Consider the following 18,069-nt stretch of genomic DNA (forward strand, 5'->3'; position numbering starts at 1 on the left):
CATTTACAGTGACAAATGATTTGACAAAGTACTTACGATCTTTGTAAGTTGGATTGCGGTAGTAAAACAGCTGTTTAAGCAGGTTGTAGCCTACGAGTACAATATAATGACCTGGAAATAAATAAAATTCCTTATGTCTTCTAAAAATTATGTGCAAAAATTTAAACAAAACTACTTTAAATTCTTCACTTTGTGAGCAACTTGTGAAATAGATGTGAAAACAGTTTTTGGACAGCTTGCATTTCATACAGTATTAAGTGAATATTACAACTACGTTTGGAAATACATCCAGAAGTTAAACCTAAGACCGCTGTCAATATACTGATCTATCAGCACAAATTATATACATTTAGATCTTCTACTTTAGGCAAACTGCAAATGCATAGGGATGTAAAATTAATTTCACAGTCTAATTAATCTACTGTTACTGAGACATTCAAACTTGAAATAAAACAACAATCATTTTGATAGTATTTTTATAAATTAAAGCAGTATGTTTTTCATTGTATGGTCAACAGTTGGACCTATTTTTAATTTTACTGCATGATAATAATAATAGTAATAATAATAATAAATAGCTACAGTATGCCAATCATGAACCAATGTATCGCCTTACAAGTTTCAAGTGTAGGGAGAATGAAATCATCAGACAAAAACAGGTTACAGCTGGCACCCATTTATGGTGCTGATGAAACCATTTCTCATTTCTGGAGCATAAGAAGATGTAAGCCAGCATTTCAACAACAAGAAAAGTGAAATATGAGCGAATCAGATGCTTCTGTTCAACTTAGTACACAAGTAGTACATACCATAAAATAGTGCTAGGTACTGTATATACTTATATCATTCATTAGTTTTCAGTCACCATATTTCCACTGTCAGGTTTCTGTGAATTTGTGCCTTTCCAATAATTGACTTGAAACAGTAGCTTGTCTGCAAAAAGTTTTGTTTTAAATTTGGAAAAGGCATCACAGAAACACATCAAATGTTGAAGTAAGTTTTTAGAGACAATGACAAAAACTTGCGACTGGAATAAGTGTTTCGAAAACAGGAATACTAATGGTCGACTGGAACGTATGCTGTCATCGTCGACCGACATCAAACAGAAAATGTTCAGAAAGTGAGATACCTTATTCTGCAAGATTCTAAACGCACCATCCGAGACATCTGTGACACCTCGCGAATGTTCTGGAACGTCTGAACATAATCAGTCAGACATTTTGAACACAAAAAGGATGACAGCAAAGCTCATACCACAACTGCATCGAGACAATCAGAGGCACTGTCACGTGGACAGTAGTAGTCAACTGAAATGACTTTCTTTCAAAGGCTATCACTGGCCAAAACTAAGCAACAATTGTCGCACCGGAAGATTCCCCTTACTTCGGCTGTCCACTGTTTACTGTGAGACCAAGTGCCGCCGGATGGCCATGTGGGTGCGCAAAGTGGTGAGGGCAGTATCGTAGCAGAGCAGAGAGCAACAGGGAATCGTTCCAGTGATGATATGGGCCGCAAATGGGGAAATCTGAGACATAAGCAACTTTACCAAAGGACAGTTTTTTTACGGCCCACTACATGGGGACAAGCACCTCGGAAATGGTGAAGCTGCTCGGGTACTGGAATGCTGCTGTTGTGAATGTGTCGAAAGACAGTGAGAAAGCAACAAGAAACTGAGTGTCTACACTTCGTCACACGACGTGAAGGCTGGAGGCTCACCAGCTCTGTGAAGCAGGATAAACACTGACTGGTCTGTTGGAGATCTGAGACAGAGTGCAATGCCAGTACAAACACAAGCCCATCGTCTAGCGCACACTGCTGAATGCACAGCTCTGCGGCAGACAACCCCTACTGGTGTTCCCGTGTCGGCTGGGCGACACCATCAATTACGGTCGCAGTGGGCAGGGGATCGTTTGGACTGGATGATGGATGCACAGAAATCTGTTGCTCGGTAAGACAAATCTCATTTGCCATTACACAGGATTGACTGTATCGTTCAGATACACGGCTTCTCAAAGACACACCGCACCGCAGGTATGGGCAGGTGGGGGCAGCAGTGTTATGCTGTGAGGGACATTCACGTGGGCTTCTGGAGGACCTGTGGTAGTAATCGATGGCATCATTGCAACTACAGACTACACAAACATTATTGCAGTAACTTCTATTTTGAACCATTTTTTGTGAGTTCCGTATCTTTGCTCACTTGCAGAGTTAGATTCAAGAGATGGCTGCACACCAAGTTCAAAAATTGTTGTTATCTTTTTTGTTCCACTAGCTGACAACAATACATTGATCCACCCATCACCTCAAACCGAGAAGTATTGCGAATCATCTGACACAAAACCGAGAAGTATTACAAATCATCTGACACAGCTGAAGACTTCCAGTTTTATATTATCAAGTGAGTAACCATGGGAACATTTTCCTTCGCTTTCCGTATCATCTACAATGTAATTAAAGCATCTCTCTAACACGGCATAGGTTTCCCATTTCTTGCTAGCCGATGCAAATAACTTTCTATTAGTCACCAACCACGAGGTATTGTCTTCCATGTTTAATGGCCTATGTCAGTGTTTTTCAACCAATGTCACAATACACACACCACCTCATTTCTGAAGGAATGGTCAATAAACAATTTAAGACACACTGAGCATTGTTAGCCACCCCATGTGGAAGAAGCCTCACAATTTGCACTATTTTGATTGGGATTAACTCGTGCTACAATGTTGATCTCTGGCACACTAGTGTAGAAGGTATCAAAAACCCAGCTAAGTGCAAAATCTGTGCATTCTGTACATTTATTTATATAACTAACCCAACACAATTTTTCCTTTGTGTGAAAAATCTTGCAAAAGACAGGCCTGATTTGAAATCTTCACATCTAATACTTTGCTGTTTGTGCCCTTTTCCTATTATCTTTCACAGATTCAGTCAAGGCTGCTGTGTATTGCAATAAATTGTATATTTTTAGATATTAAGTGATACAAAAAAATTCATGTTACACAGTTAGCTGCAAACTACATTTGCGCTTCATACAAATCTTGATAGACCTATCATTCCTGCCTGGTTTCGGTGTGCATTTACAGGAACACAGATATATTTCTGTACATTTTTGCAAGCTTATGCATGTAATTTGGGGCACATTTCATACAAAATCAATCATTATCAACTACAGTTGTGTCTTCTACAAATGTTCACAATAATGTCTTGTTTAAAAAATCATTTAACCATACTGCAGCATATCTACTAATATGGTTATTGCAATATTTTCACTTTTCTTATTTCATTGACATACTTCGTGCAAGAAAGTGTTTGAAAGATTACAACTGCAATGTAATACTCTCTCTTACAAAGTTAACTGCTGTCACGTAAGATGGAGCATTGTACATATTACTATTGTATTTTGTGTGTTTTTCTGATATTTCTCATTTTTTATTAATTTATGTGGGACATACATTCTTTTATCTCCAATTTCTCTCTGTCTTTTATCCTTAATGGGGTGAATTTGATTTTGATTTTGACCAAATAATGATCTTAACTGATGTCTGTTCCTCTCAGCACTTTAACATTTCGAATTTCTTTATGAAAAAATTTGTCCATGCAGACACTCTCCTCTTGTCCAGTCAGGATGTTCCCGTGTCATAAGATTCCTTTGTTTTCTTTTCAAATATGCAGATTTAGCCGAGAAGACTGTACCAGCCAGTCCTGACAGAACGATACAAGAGGCCAAACTCAGGAAAGACACACATGTATGGCAGCCAAGGCTGCTCCTCATCAGCACTGATATTTAATTCGTGTAATTAAGAGGCAACAAGGGAAGTAAACAACTATTTCAAGGGCTGCCACTCATTTCACATAAAATGCTCATTTCCCTACAGCTTGGGCATCCATGGCAAATGTATGTGCACCACCACAAAATCCTGCAACACCTATACTGACAACCTCTCACAACTACCCTACAGGTCTTACTCACAAACAAGTCTCCCACGCAGTATCCTTTGCTCACTCTCTGACTAATACAGTCCTTAGTTCCCCCTCATCACCCAGTACCACTGACATCTTCAAACTCAATACTTCATTCTGCCAAGGCTACAACTTTCTCAAGTTGGGCCCTAAAATGATACCCTCTTTCTCCGATATCTTCCCTGCACCACCAACTGTCACTTTCCGTCACACTCCTTAGCTCTGTAACTTTATACTCAAACCTTTACGACGTTCCCAAACCATTATCCCTACCTCGAGGTTCCTACCTACATAACCGTCTCCACAATACAATGTGCCTCGTGCAGCCACGCACCACTACCTACTCCAGCCTCACCACTGTCAAATCCATGTACACAGTTGCTGAATGTGCTCTTCAGCACGACTCAAGGGAAATGAATGCCTACTATGCCACACGGGCTATCTGGCATCTCCAACCTGATAATCTGAACATGGGAAGGAACCAAGGTGTCATCTGGGATCTACTCACCCAGTTTGGAACACAGCTGTGCGGGATTGCAAAATGTGAACAAATGAAATGATTAGAGGCACTAGAATGTGGCGTTACATAAGACTGTGGAAGATCAGGTGATCGGTTGTAGGAGTGAAGACATCCTGCATTGAGTGAACGAGAAAAAAAAAATGCCTGACAAAGAACACAAAAGAACATAACTAAATGAAGACTTAATATGGCCAGTCACAGAATACAAAACAGCTGCTGCCGAAAACTGTAGCTGAACAGACAGTGGAAGGAAATAATTGCAGGTTCAGGCCCAGATACACCAAGTAAGAAAAGAATTGCAGGCTCGAGTGTGTGAGGCAGTTCAGTGACAAAGCAGGCTGGAGTGAAGACAACAGCTGGCAAACACTAGGAGTGGAGAGACGAGCTGCAGCAGACAGATATTATACATCAATGATTGAAATGACAACAACGTATAACTGTCTTATCTCACAAATTCAATTCAATATTAAACTAGTTTTTAGTGTAAATCACCACCCAAGATAAACTAAAAATTCTCAATTTACAAATCATATGAATCATGGCTCTGTAAGGAGTTCTGTCATTATACCTTAACCATTTGACACAATATTAAAAAAATAATAATAATAATAAAATAAAACTTCTAACTGAAAGGAAATAACTAATTGCAGGAATTAAATTATAATATGAACTGAAACATAAATATGAAAAGATCATATACACTTTCTCATAAATTCGTTAATTTAACACTAACCTGCATATGCTGTAGGCCAAGGGAGGCAGCTCAGTAATTCATTTGTAAACTTCCTACATTTACAGTTGGTGCACGTAAGGAGGCTTGCGTTTGTCAGTAATATCACTGGCCCAAATTGAAATATGTGATTGATAAGATCGCTGCACGTTAGAGATGTTTTCTTTATATCTATCCCATACTCCTCAGCATCGGCAAACTTTTTGTTTACCCTCTCTTCATCCTACAAGCAGTCACCACTCGATAAACTGCTGAGCACTTTTTGAAAACAATACACACTTAAAATCTACTAACAAAAATTTATCTAATTATAGGATTACTCACATTTTTAATAACCTTTTCATAAAATGCTTGTCCCTTATACTCTGGATGTACACCCATAGTAACTGTGCAGAACAAGTGTTTCACATCATACCGCCTCAGCAAGTAACATAGATCTATAGTCCATGTGCTGTAACCATAAAAGTAAGGTACTATCTATTCTTAAAACCCATTAAAAATAATTTTAAATGAAAGAATGAGATAGTTAAAATGAATCTTGTTCTATACTAGTATAGGAACACACCTCTTGTTGAAATCTTCTTCCTTGCATATTTCATTAAAATTTGCAAGAAAATGCTGATATCCATCACAAGGCAAAACCATTAACACACATGACACTCCACAATCCCAATAGAACCTCTGTCGTTGATGCACCACTTTCCGTTCAAAAACAGGTGGAAGACCTATAAAAAATACTGATCTTCAGGATTCTATGTTGGGAATAAGAACCATGTTGCCAAAATGACAACTGCTCACAGAACAAGATAAATCACTATTGAACTGAATGGAAGGGCTGTAAATGATGAGTCACAGGGAGCAAATTATATAATACACATTTCTTAAATACAGTAGAAAGCATGGAGATAAACAGTTCGCGAGAAAAATCACAGTAGTATGTTGAAAAATTAACTCTCATAAAATTCAGTCATAAGAACGGATCACCAACTTCTCATTCCAAAATTAAGTATAAATTCTCTCAAAAATAAGAGCTCATCTGGTTTCCCTGGTGTTTCAAACAGAGTTGAGGTTTGTTCCTACACAATAAAACTGTACCAACCTGTTTCACTGTTGTTGTTTTTTTTACAAAATTTTTGAGAAAGGGATGTACTCTAGAATAGTATCTCACACCCGTACAAAGTCCCAATTTTTACACAGTCCAATCTAGCCACTGTCATGATTGATGATTATGATGATAATGATGATGAAATTATTAGGACAACACAAACACCATTTCCCAGGCAGAGAAAATCCCCCAACCCAGCCAGGAATCAAACCCAGGACCACAATTTCAGTTTCAGACAGATTGCTCTACCGAGAATGTCATTTACATGTCCACACACCGGATACTACAAAGCTGTAAATAATAATGAAATAGCACCGGTTGGTATTTTCTGCGAACTATCTAAGGCATTTGACTGAGTGAATCACAGTATTTGTCTAGATAAATTGAAGTTTTATGGGATTGCTGGTATAGCCAACCAACCAATAATGTCATATCTAAACAAAGCAGTGCAGGAAGTTGTACTCTGTAATTCAACCGGTATAGTCTGGGGATATAATTCTGAGTGGAGAAAACACGTACAGGATTCTCCAAAGCTCAATTTTAGATGCACTATTGTTCCATATATAGGTAAACAATCTTCTGTCTACTATACAACAAGCAGAATTAGTTCTTTTTGAAGATGATACTAGTATTGTAGTCAATCCAAGCATACATACAGAAACAGAAGAAATCATAAACAAAGTTCTTAAAAGTATTGTCGACTGGTTTTCTATGGGATGTCTTGCCCTCAGTTTTAAAAAGACACAACATATTCAGTTCTGTACATCTAGGGCTACCATACCAATGATAAGTGTAACACATTGTGAGGAAATACTAAATATGGTGGAAACTTCAAAATTCTTAGGCGTCCATATTGATGAGAATTAAAATTGGCAAAAGCACATTTTTGAACTCATAAAACAACTTAATTCAGCCACATCTGCATTTAGAAATATTGCAAATCTTGGGGAGAGGGAAAACTACACACAGGAAGCAGCTAAACGGGTAGCGGAGGCTGTGTGGAGGAGATTCAGTTTTTTTGTTTTTTTTTTTGGTAGGGTCTCAGGAACCTACAGAAAGCACATCAGTCTAAAAGGGTGAAGGGCAAACAGAGGAAAGTGGACCTAGAATCAAACAGTATTGTAGTTGTAAATTTTCATAGCTGTGTTGGAAAAGGAACAGAGCTCCAAGTGCTAATACATTGAAGCACCAAAGAAACTGGTAAAGGCACGTATATTCAAATACAGGGATATTATGTAAACAGGCAGAATACTGTGCTGTGGTCAGCAACACCTTTATAAGACAACAAGTGTCTCTGATGCAGTTACTGCTGCTACAATGTCACCTTATCAAGATATAAGTGAGTTTGAACACAGTGTTATAGTCGGTTCATGAGCGATCAGACACGGCATCTCTGAGGTAGCGATGAAGTGGCAGTTTTCTCACATGACCATTTCACAAGTGTAACATGAATATCAGGAATCCGGTAGAACATCAAATCTCTGACATCACTGCTCCAGAAAAAGAGCCTGCAAGAACGGGATCAATGACAACTGAAGAGAATGGTTCAATGTGACAGAAGTGCAACCCTTCCACAACCTGCTGCAGATTCCAATGCTGGGCCATCAACAAGTGTCAGCTTGGTAACCATCCAACGAAACATCATTGGAGCCGAAGGTCAACCTGTGTACCCTTGATGACTGCACAACACAAAGCTTTACACCTCACCTGGGCCCGTCAACACCGACATTGGACTGTTGATGACTGGAAACATGTTGCCCGGTTGGAAGTGTCTCATTTCAAAATGTATTGAGCAGATGGAAGAGTATGTGTATGGAGGCAACCTCATGAATACATTGACCCTCATGTCAGCAGGGGACTGTTTAAGCTGGTGAAGGTTCTGTAATGGTGTGGGGCGTATGCAGTTGGGAGTGATTTGGGATCCCTGATACATTTAGATATGACTCCGAAAGGTGACACATACATAAGCATCCTGTCTGATCACCTCCATCCATTCACATCCATTGTGCATTCTGATGGACTTAGGAAATTCCAGCAAGACAATGTGACACCCCACACATCTAAAATTGCTACAGAGTGGTTCCAGGAACACTCTTCTGAGTCTAAACACTTCCACTGTCACCAAACTCCCTTGACATGAACATTATTGAGCATATCTGGCATGCCTTGCAACGTGCTGTTCAAAGAGATCTCCACCACCCCCTAGTACTCTTACGGATTTATGGACAGCCCTGCAGGATTCGTGGTGTCAATTCCCTCCAGCACTACTGTGTGCTCGCGGTGGCCCCACATGACATTAGGCAGGTGTACCAGTTTCTTTGGCTCTTCAATGTAAAAAGCACTGGATGTAATGTAAAAAGCATTGTTATAAGTACAGAAAGCTGGCTAAAGCCAGAAATAAGTTTAGCCAAATTTTTTTACAAAGGACCTAACTGTGTTCAGAAAGAATAGATTAAATATAGTTGGTGGTGAAGCATTTATTGCTGTCAGAAGTAGTTTATCTTGCACGGAAACTGAAGTAGATAATTCCTGCGAGTTAGTACGGGTAGATTTACACTTGACAACCAGAATAAATCATAATTGGCTCCTCTTACCAATCCCCTGACTCAGTTGAACAGTTGCTGAACAGTTCAAAGTAAACTTGAATTTCATTTCAAGTATGTACCCCACTCATACATTTGTAGTTGGTAACAACTTCAATCTACCCTCGCTATGTTGGCAAAAATATATGTTTAAAGTTGGAGGTAGGTATAAAACATCATCTGAAATCATTCTGAAAGTATTCTCAGAAAATTATTTCAAACAATTAATTCAAGAGTCCATTCAAATTGTAAATGATTGCGGAATTATACTTGACCTCTTAGCAATAAATAATCCTGGGCAATGACGACAGATACAGGGATTAGTGACCATAAAGTTTTTGTAGAGAGACTGAATACCATAACTTGCCAAAAATAAGTGCAAAATCCACAGATTTAAAAAAGCAGATACAAGTTTGGTTGAGGCTTTCCAAAGATACAGTTTCCACTCCTTCCAATGTTAACAGGTAAATGCAGACCAGATGTGGTTTAAATTTGAAGAAATGGTACTGACAGCTATTGAGAGATGGTACTGACAGCTATTGAGACACAAACATCAAATAAATTAATGAGAGATGGCACTGATCCCACATGGTGCATTAAACAGACCAGAACACTGTTGTAGAAGCAATGAAAAAAGCATGCCAAACTTAAAAGAATGCAAAACCCTCAAGACTAGTGAAGTTTTACAGAAGTTCGCAATGTAGTGTGAACTTTAAAGTGAGATGCTTTTAATACTTTCCACGGTAAAACTGTCTCAAAATATGGCAGAAAAACCAAAAAGATTCTGGTCACATGTGAAGTACTCCAGCCGAAAGACAAACTCAGTGTCTCCAGTGTGCCCTAACAATGGTTCTTAGGGGTTGTGGAAGGACTGGGGGTGTGAAGTGAAATGTAGGAGACCTCTTTGCGGACTAGGTCTGGGGAATAGTGCCTGTCTGTGAAGGCCTTGGTGAGACCCTCAGCATACTGAGCAGGGGAGCTCTTGTCGCTGTAGATATGATGTCCCCAGGTGGCCAGGCTGTATAGGAGGGATTTTTTTGGTATGAAAGGGTTGACAGCTGTCAAAATGCAGATACTGTTGGTGGTTGGTGGGCCTAATGAAGACAGAGGTGCAGATGGAGCGATTACAGAGGACGAGGTCATGTCTCTAGGGGGGTAGCCTGCTGGGTTGAGGAGGACCAAGAGAAGCTAATGGGAGAGAAGGTACTGAGATTTTGATGGAATGAAGATAGGATATCTTGGCCCTGGGTCCAGATCATGAAGATATTATCAAAGAACCTGAACCAGACTAAGGGTTTGGCATTTTGGGAGGCTAGAAAAGTCTTCTCTAGATGGCCCATAAACAGGTTGGCATAAGAGGGTGCCATCCGGGTCCCCATGGCTGTGCTGCAGATTTGTTTTTATACCTTTCATTCAAAGGAGAAGTTGTTGTGGGTTATTATGAAATTAGTAAGGTTTATGAGGAATGAGGTAGTGGCTTTGGAGTCTGAAGGGCATTGCCAAAGGCAGTGTTCAATAGCGGTAAGACCATGGGCATGAGGGACAAGTAGAGATCCAGGAGGTAAAGGGGTGAGGATAGTGGAGAGTCAATGAAGAAAGTTGTTGGTGTCCTCCGTGTGGGAGGCTAGATTAAAAACAATTGGCTGGAGCAGTTTTTCAATAAGGGCCAAAACTCTCTCAGTAGGGGCACAATAACCAGTCACAATGGGACGTGCAGGATTGATGGGTCTGTGGATTTCGAGGAGCAGGCAGAAGATCGGTGTGCGGGCGTCATATGGGTGAGGAGGGAAATGAATTCAGGGGAGAGGTTCTGAGAAAGGCCTAAGGCTTTGAGCAGGGACTGGAGGTTGTTTTGGACTTCTGGGATAGTATCACTCTGGCAGAGTGGAGGAATCAGATAATTGGTGGACGCCTTCTGCCATATAGTCAATACGATCATAACAACAGTGTTGGAGCCATTGTCTGCAGGCAGGATGATTAGATCAGGATTTGTTTTGAGGCTGTGTGTGGCTATCCTTTCTTCTGCTAAAAGGTTCGTACTTTCAGGATGCGACTTGAGGAAGGATGGTGGGGCGAAGTTGGACGCAAGGAATTCCTGAAAGGTGACCAGCAGGTGGTTAGATGGGAGGGAGGATCACAGCTGAGCGGAGGTACAAAATGGGAGAGGCAGAGTTCAATGTTGAAATTAGGTTGGTTTTGGTTGGAGGGATTGGCGACAAAGAAATGCTTCCATTGCAGGGCCAGGAGAAGGAGAGTATGTCCAATGACAAGTTCAGAATGGTTAAATTTGGGTGTAGGGCTAAGAGTGAGACCTTTGGATAGAACTAAAATTTCTGTGCGTCTGATGGAACAGTAGATATCTTCGATGTACCAAAGAAGCTTAAACCACTTAATAAAGGTAAGGCCTCTGGTCCTAATTGTATACCAGGCAGGTTCCTCTCAGACTATCCTGATACAATGGCTCCATATTTAGAAATCATATGCAACTGATCACTCATTGAAAGTTACATCTGTAAAATCTGGAACACTGCACAAGTCACACCAATACCCAAGAAAGTAAACAAGAGTAATCCGCTACATTACAGACCCATATCACTAACATTGATTTGCTGTAGGATTTTGGAACATACACTGTGTTTGAACATTACAAGTTATCTTGAAGAAAACAATTTGTTGACAAACATCCAACAGAGATGGAGAAAATATCAATCTTGTGAAACACAACTATCTCTTTATTCTCTTGAAGTAGTGAGTGCTACTGACAGGGGACGTCAAGTTGATTCCATATTTTTAGATTTCAGAAGGCTTTTGAAACCCTACCTCAAAAGTAACTCCTAATCAAATTGCATGCATATGGACTATCATCTTAGTTGTGTGACTGGATTCATGATTTCATCAGAAATGTCACAGTTCATAGTAATTGATGGAAAGTCATCGAGTAAAACAGAAGTATTATCTGGTGTTTCCCAAGGAAGTGTTATAGGCCCTCTACTATTCCTGAGCTACATAAACTATTTAGGAGACAACCTGAGTACCATTCTTAGATTGTACACAGCTGATGCTTTCATTTACAGTCTTATAAAGTCATCAGATGATCGAAACAAATTTCTTAACGATTTAGACAAGATATATGTGTATGGGGACAAAAAGTGGCGATAGACTGTAAACAATGAAAAGTGTGAAGTCATCCACATGAGTACCACAAGGAATCCACTAAATTTCGGTTACACAGTTAATCACACAAATCTAAAGACTGCAAATTCAACTAGATACCTAGGGATTGTAGTAACGAATAGCTTAAGCTGGGATAACCACATAAATAATGTTGTCAGTAAAGCAAACCCAAGACTAGCAGAACACTGAAAAAATGCAACAGGTCTACAAAAGAGATTGCCTACATACACTATGCTTGCACATTCTCTTCTGAAGAACTGCTGTGTGGTGTGGGATCTGCATAAGATAGGATTGACAGAGATAATTGAAACAGTTCAAAGATGGGTAGCTTGTTTTATACTAGGGCAGAAACTGCCATGGGCATATGTAACTTGAGGTGGCAGTGATTAAAACAAAGGTATCCTTCATTGCGACAGGATTTCTCATGAAATTTTAATCACCAACTTTCGCCTCATAATATGAAAATATTTTGTTGGCACCCACCTATATAGGGAGAAATTATCATCATAATAAAACAAGAGAAATCAGAGCTCACACGGAAACATTTAGGTGTTCATTTTCCACGAGCACTGTTCAAGATTGGAACAGTAGAGAGCTTGAAGTTTGTTCAATGAACCCTCTGCCAGGCACTTAATTGTGAATTGCAGAGTAATCATGTAGATGTAGGTGTGGATATAAATCAGTAAGTTGACATATTTTGCATATTCTCATTTAATAATGTAACATGGAATAATGTTCCTTTAAGGAAGAAAGTTTCCATTGTGCAAAAACGTGCTGTAAGAATAATACGTTGTGCTCATCCACGACCATCTTGCAAACATTTGTTTAAGAAGTTCAGCATCCTGATTACTGCTTCACAGTATATTTATTCCCTCGTGAAATTTGTCTTAAATATTCCACTACAGTTTAAAAGGAACAATTATTTATGTAATTACAATACAAGAAGGAAAAATGACATTCATTACTCTGCATTAAGGTTGTCTCTGTCAGAAAAAAACGGGTTTCAAAGTGCTGCAACAAAGATTTTTCATCACTTACCCAGTGATATGAAATGTCTGATGGAAACCACAGTACAATTTGAAAACAAACAGAGTAGAATGTGATCCGTAGGTCTCAATTTTTTTTCTTTTTGTAATATAAACTTAAAAATGTTCAGAATGTAACCAAATGTGCAAATTAATTTGCAATATGAATGTAAAATGACTCAATGCACATTAGACTCTACCGTGCAAGATGATCCATGGAACATACACTCCTGGAAATGGAAAAAAGATCACATTGACACCGGTGTGTCAGACCCACCATGCTTGCTCCGGACACTGCGAGAGGGCTGTACAAGCAATGATCACACGCACGGCACAGCGGACACACCAGGAACCGCGGTGTTGGCCGTCGAATGGCGCTAGCTGCGCAGCATTTGTGCACCGCCCGCCGTCAGTGTCAGCCAGTTTGCCGTGGCATACGGAGCTCCATCGCAGTCTTTAACACTGGTAGCATGCCGCGACAGCGTGGACGTGAACCGTATGTGCAGTTGACGGACTTTGAGCGAGGGCGTATAGTGGGCATGCGGGAGGCCGGGTGGACGTACCGCCGAATTGCTCAACACGTGGGGCGTGAGGTCTCCACAGTACATCGATGTTGTCGCCAGTGGTCGGCGGAAGGTGCACGTGCCCGTCAACCTGGGACCGGACCGCAGCGACGCACAGATGCACGCCAAGACCGTAGGATCCTACGCAGTGCCGTAGGGGACCGCACCACCACTTCCCAGCAAATTAGGGACACTGTTGCTCCTGGGGTATCGGCGAGGACCATTCGCAACCGTCTCCATGAAGCTGGGCTACGGTCCCGCACACCGTTAGGCCGTCTTCCGCTCACGCCCCAACATCGTGCAGCCCGCCTCCAGTGGTGTCGCGACAGGCGTGAATGGAGGGACGAATGGAGACGTGTCGTCTTCAGCGATGAGAGTCGCTTCTGCCTTGGTGCCAATGATGGTCATATGCGTGTTTGGCGCCGTGCAGGTGAGCGCCACAATCAGGACTGCATACGACCGAGGCACACAGGGCCAACACCCGGCATCATGGTGTGGGGAGCGATCTCCTACACTGGCCGTACACCTCTGGTGATCGTCGAGGGGACACTGAATAGTGCATGGTACATCCAAACCATCATCGAACCCATCGTTCTACCATTCCTAGACCGGCAAGGGACCTTGCTGTTCCAACAGGACAACGCACGTCCGTCGGTATCCCGTGCCACCCAACGTGCTCTAGAAGGTGTAAGTCAACTACCCTGGCCAGCAAGATCTCCAGATCTGTCCCCCATTGAGCATGTTTGGGACTGGATGAAGGGTCGTCTCACGCGGTCTGCACGTCCAGCACGAACGCTGGTCCAACTGAGGCGCCAGGTGGAAATGGCATGGCAAGCCGTTCCACAGGACTACATCCAGCATCTCTACCATCGTCTCCATGGGAGAATAGCAGCCTGCATTGCTGCAAAAGGTGGATATACACTGTACTAGTGCCAACATTGTGCATGCTCTGTTGCCTGTGTCTATGTGCCTGTGGTTCTGTCAGTGTGATCATGTGATGTATCTGACCCCAGGAATGTGTCAATAAAGTTTCCCCTTCCTGGGACAATGAAGTCACGGTGTTCTTATTTCAATTTCCAGGAGTGTATAACTAAGCAACTAACTAACTAAATCTTACAAATTGTTGAGTGTTATAAATATAATAGAGGGAAACATTCCACGTCGGAAAAATATATCTAAAAACAAAGCGGATGTATCTTACCAAACGAAAGTGCTGGCAGGTTGATAGACACACAAACAAACACAAACTTACACACAAAATTCAAGCTTTCGCAACCAACGGTTACTTCATCAGGAAAGAGGGAAGGAGAGGGAAAGACGAAAGGATGTGGGTTTTAAGGGAGAGGGTAAGGAGTCATTCCAATCCCGGGAGCGGAAAGACTTACCTTAGGGGGAAAAACGGACAGGTATACACTCGCACACATACACACACACATATGCATCCGCACATACACAGACACAAGCAGACATTTGTAAAGGCAAAGATGTTTGTGTGTCTATCAACCTGCCAGCACTTTCATTTGGTAAGTCACATCATCTTTGTTTCTAGATATAAATTGTTGAGTGTAGTAGACAATATTTCTTCAACATCACATATTAGCATATTTCTAATGAATGAATGAATGAAAATGGATCAAACAATAACTGATGCGACATTTTGAAAGGGTACCATATACTCAATATATCTACACTCAGGCCTACGGTGACCTGGAACAGTGCTGTTTACTACAGTTTTAAAGCTTCAAAAGAAATCCGTTACGAGTACTTTGAAAATATCCCAAAGACAATTATACAGTGATAAATTAAAAGACTTAAAAATATTAACTGTCATGGCAACAAACACTATCGAGCAAAAGTATCCTGTCACCTGTCAGAGAACGTCATTAGTGGCCTTTGCCTTTTCAATAGCTCAAACACTATTGGGGACACTTTCGACAAGGAGTCCAAATGTCCGTGGAGGAACGGTAGCCTAGTTTTCTTCAATAGCTAAAAACAGAGAAGGTAACAATGTCGATCGCTCAGGTCCAGAGTGAAGTCAACGTTCTGTCTCGTCCCAAAGGTGCTCCTTCCAGATGGGGTCAGAACACCGGGCAGACGAGTCCATTTTGAGAACATTACTGTCCAAAATCCACTGCCTCACAGACCATGCTCCATGACAGGCTGTACTGTCACGCCGATACAATAATCATGTTCTTTGCTGCATGCGGTCCAGTGGTTTCACTCTCTCCACCCCCTCAAGAGTTGCCCAGCTCCGGTTACAAAAACAATTTGCTTATGAGGAGCTGCTCAGCAGTCACATTCCACTCTTTTTTAACATACTACCACTAGTCTGCCTGGCCTCTGTTTAGCTTTAGTTGTACCTTTGCAATTCCACTTCACAATCACAGCACAGACAGTCAACTCGGGAAGCTTTATGAGGGTTGAAGTGTCCCTGACAGATTTGTTACTCAGGTGACATCCAGTGACTAGTCTGTCACCAGTGACTAGTCCACATTCAAAGTCACCAAGCTCTCCTGACGGGCCCCTTCTGGCGTCGCTGCTTCTCTACCGACAGCACGATACTCTCCGCCTCCTTTTGTGTGCTGGTGGGTTCGCGTCTTCTAAAATCTACAGGACAATTCCACATAATGCAGGGATGTCTGACATTTTTAAGCTGACAGTGTATCCTATTCTTGAAGCTACACAGAACAGCCTTCTTCAACACAGAATTATGTGCTCATAAAAACTGCAAGCAGGAATAATAGCCACATACACATCAAATGCTCAAAACTACTGGAGAACGATCTAATAAATGCAGCAAGCACTCTTTCATTTGCACATAACATTCTGTAAATGTCGCTGCCGAGCAGGACGGTTGGCATCGAGGAACAAGTCAGGTTATACGTTGACATCTAGAAGCTGCTACTGCAGGTAACTTTTGTAACTACATCTACATCCATACTCCGCAAGCCACCTGATGGTGTGTGGCGGAGGGTACCTTGAGTACCTCTATCGGTTCTCCCTTCTATTCCAGTCTCGTATTGTTCGTGAAAAGAAGGATTGTCGGTATGCTTCTGTGCGGGCTCTAATCTCTCTGGTTTTATCCTCATGGTCTCTTCGTGAGATATACGTAGGAGGGAGCAATATACTGCTTGACTCTTCAGTGAAGGTATGTTCTCGAAACTTTAACAAAAGCCCATACCAAGCTACTGAGCATCTCTCCTGCAGAGTCTTCCACTGGAGTTTATCTATCATCTACGTAACGCTTTCGCGATTACTAAATGATCCTGTAACAAAGCGCGCTGCTCTCCGTTGGATCTTCTCTATCTCCTCTATCAACCCTATCTGGTACGGATCCCACACTGCTGAGCAGTATTCAAGCAGTGGGCGAACAAGCATACTGTAACCTACTTCCTTTGTTTTCGGATTGCATTTCCTTAGGATTCTTCCAATGAATCTCAGTCTGGCATCTGCTTTACCGACGATCAACTTTATATGATCATTCCATTTTAAATCACTCCTAATGCGTAGTCCTAGATAATTTATGGAATTAACTGCTTCCAGTTGCTGACCTGATATTTTGTAGCTAAATGATAAGGGATCTATCTTTCTATGTATTCACAGCACATTACACTTGTCTACATTGAGATTCAATTGCCATTCCCTGCACCATGCGTCAATTCGCTGCAGATCCTTCTGCATTTCAGTACAATTTTCCATTGTTACACTCTCTCGATACACCACAGCGTCATCTGCAAAAAGCCTCAGTGAACTTCCGATGTCATCCATCAGGTCATTTATGTATATTGTTAATAGCAACAGTCCTATGACATTCCCCTGCGGCACACGTGAAATCACTCTTACTTCGTTTGACTTCTCTGCATTGAGAATGACATGCTGCGTTCTGTTATCTAGGAACTCCTCAATCCAATCACACAATTGGTCTGATAGTCCATATGCTCTTACTTTGTTCATTAAACGACTGTGGGGAACTGTATCGAACTAGATGTTATGACTAGTGCCTACCCTTCAAACCAGTTATTATGGGACTTATTTCTGGCTTACTTTGCATATATAAGGGGATAAAGCACGCAGTTTGACAAGAAAGTGACTGCTGTTCCTCTTATGCTGCTCAGCTGCTATTTGTATCTACTATTTGATACAACAACAAGCTCCTGGCAAAAAATAGTAAGAAAGTGATGTCAGTTCTCAAAAATAAATGGAAACACTGCCTGAATGAAATTTTCACTCTACAGCGGAGTGTGCGCTGATATGAAACATCCTGGCAGATTAATACTGTGTGCCAAACTGAGACTCGAACTCGGGACCTTTGCCTTTTGCGGGCAAGTGCTCTACCAACTGAGCTATCCAAGCACGACTCACAGCTTTAATTCCGCCAGTACCTTGTCTCCTACCTTCCAAACTTCACAC

At 41.3% G+C, this 18,069-nt stretch overlaps 1 protein-coding gene across 2 annotated transcripts in view; it reads right to left on the reverse strand.

Moving 5' to 3' along the window:
• LOC126284519 (protein GUCD1) overlaps positions 1-18,069 on the reverse strand; it is a 42,992-nt gene that overhangs the window by 13,020 nt on the left and 11,903 nt on the right. Inside the window, exons 2-5 of one of the 2 annotated variants that reach the window (XM_049983510.1) lie at positions 5,776-5,935; positions 5,535-5,661; positions 5,214-5,433; positions 37-111 (exon numbers count right to left, since the gene is read on the reverse strand). In XM_049983510.1, coding sequence (XP_049839467.1) covers positions 37-111; positions 5,214-5,433; positions 5,535-5,661; positions 5,776-5,935 — 582 coding nt within the window. The remainder of the gene's footprint in view (positions 1-36; positions 112-5,213; positions 5,434-5,534; positions 5,662-5,775; positions 5,936-18,069) is intronic. The other variant, XM_049983511.1, reaches the window with a different exon arrangement.

This window comes from Schistocerca gregaria, chromosome 8, assembly GCF_023897955.1.
Source record: "Schistocerca gregaria isolate iqSchGreg1 chromosome 8, iqSchGreg1.2, whole genome shotgun sequence".
Taxonomy (NCBI): domain Eukaryota; kingdom Metazoa; phylum Arthropoda; class Insecta; order Orthoptera; family Acrididae; genus Schistocerca; species Schistocerca gregaria.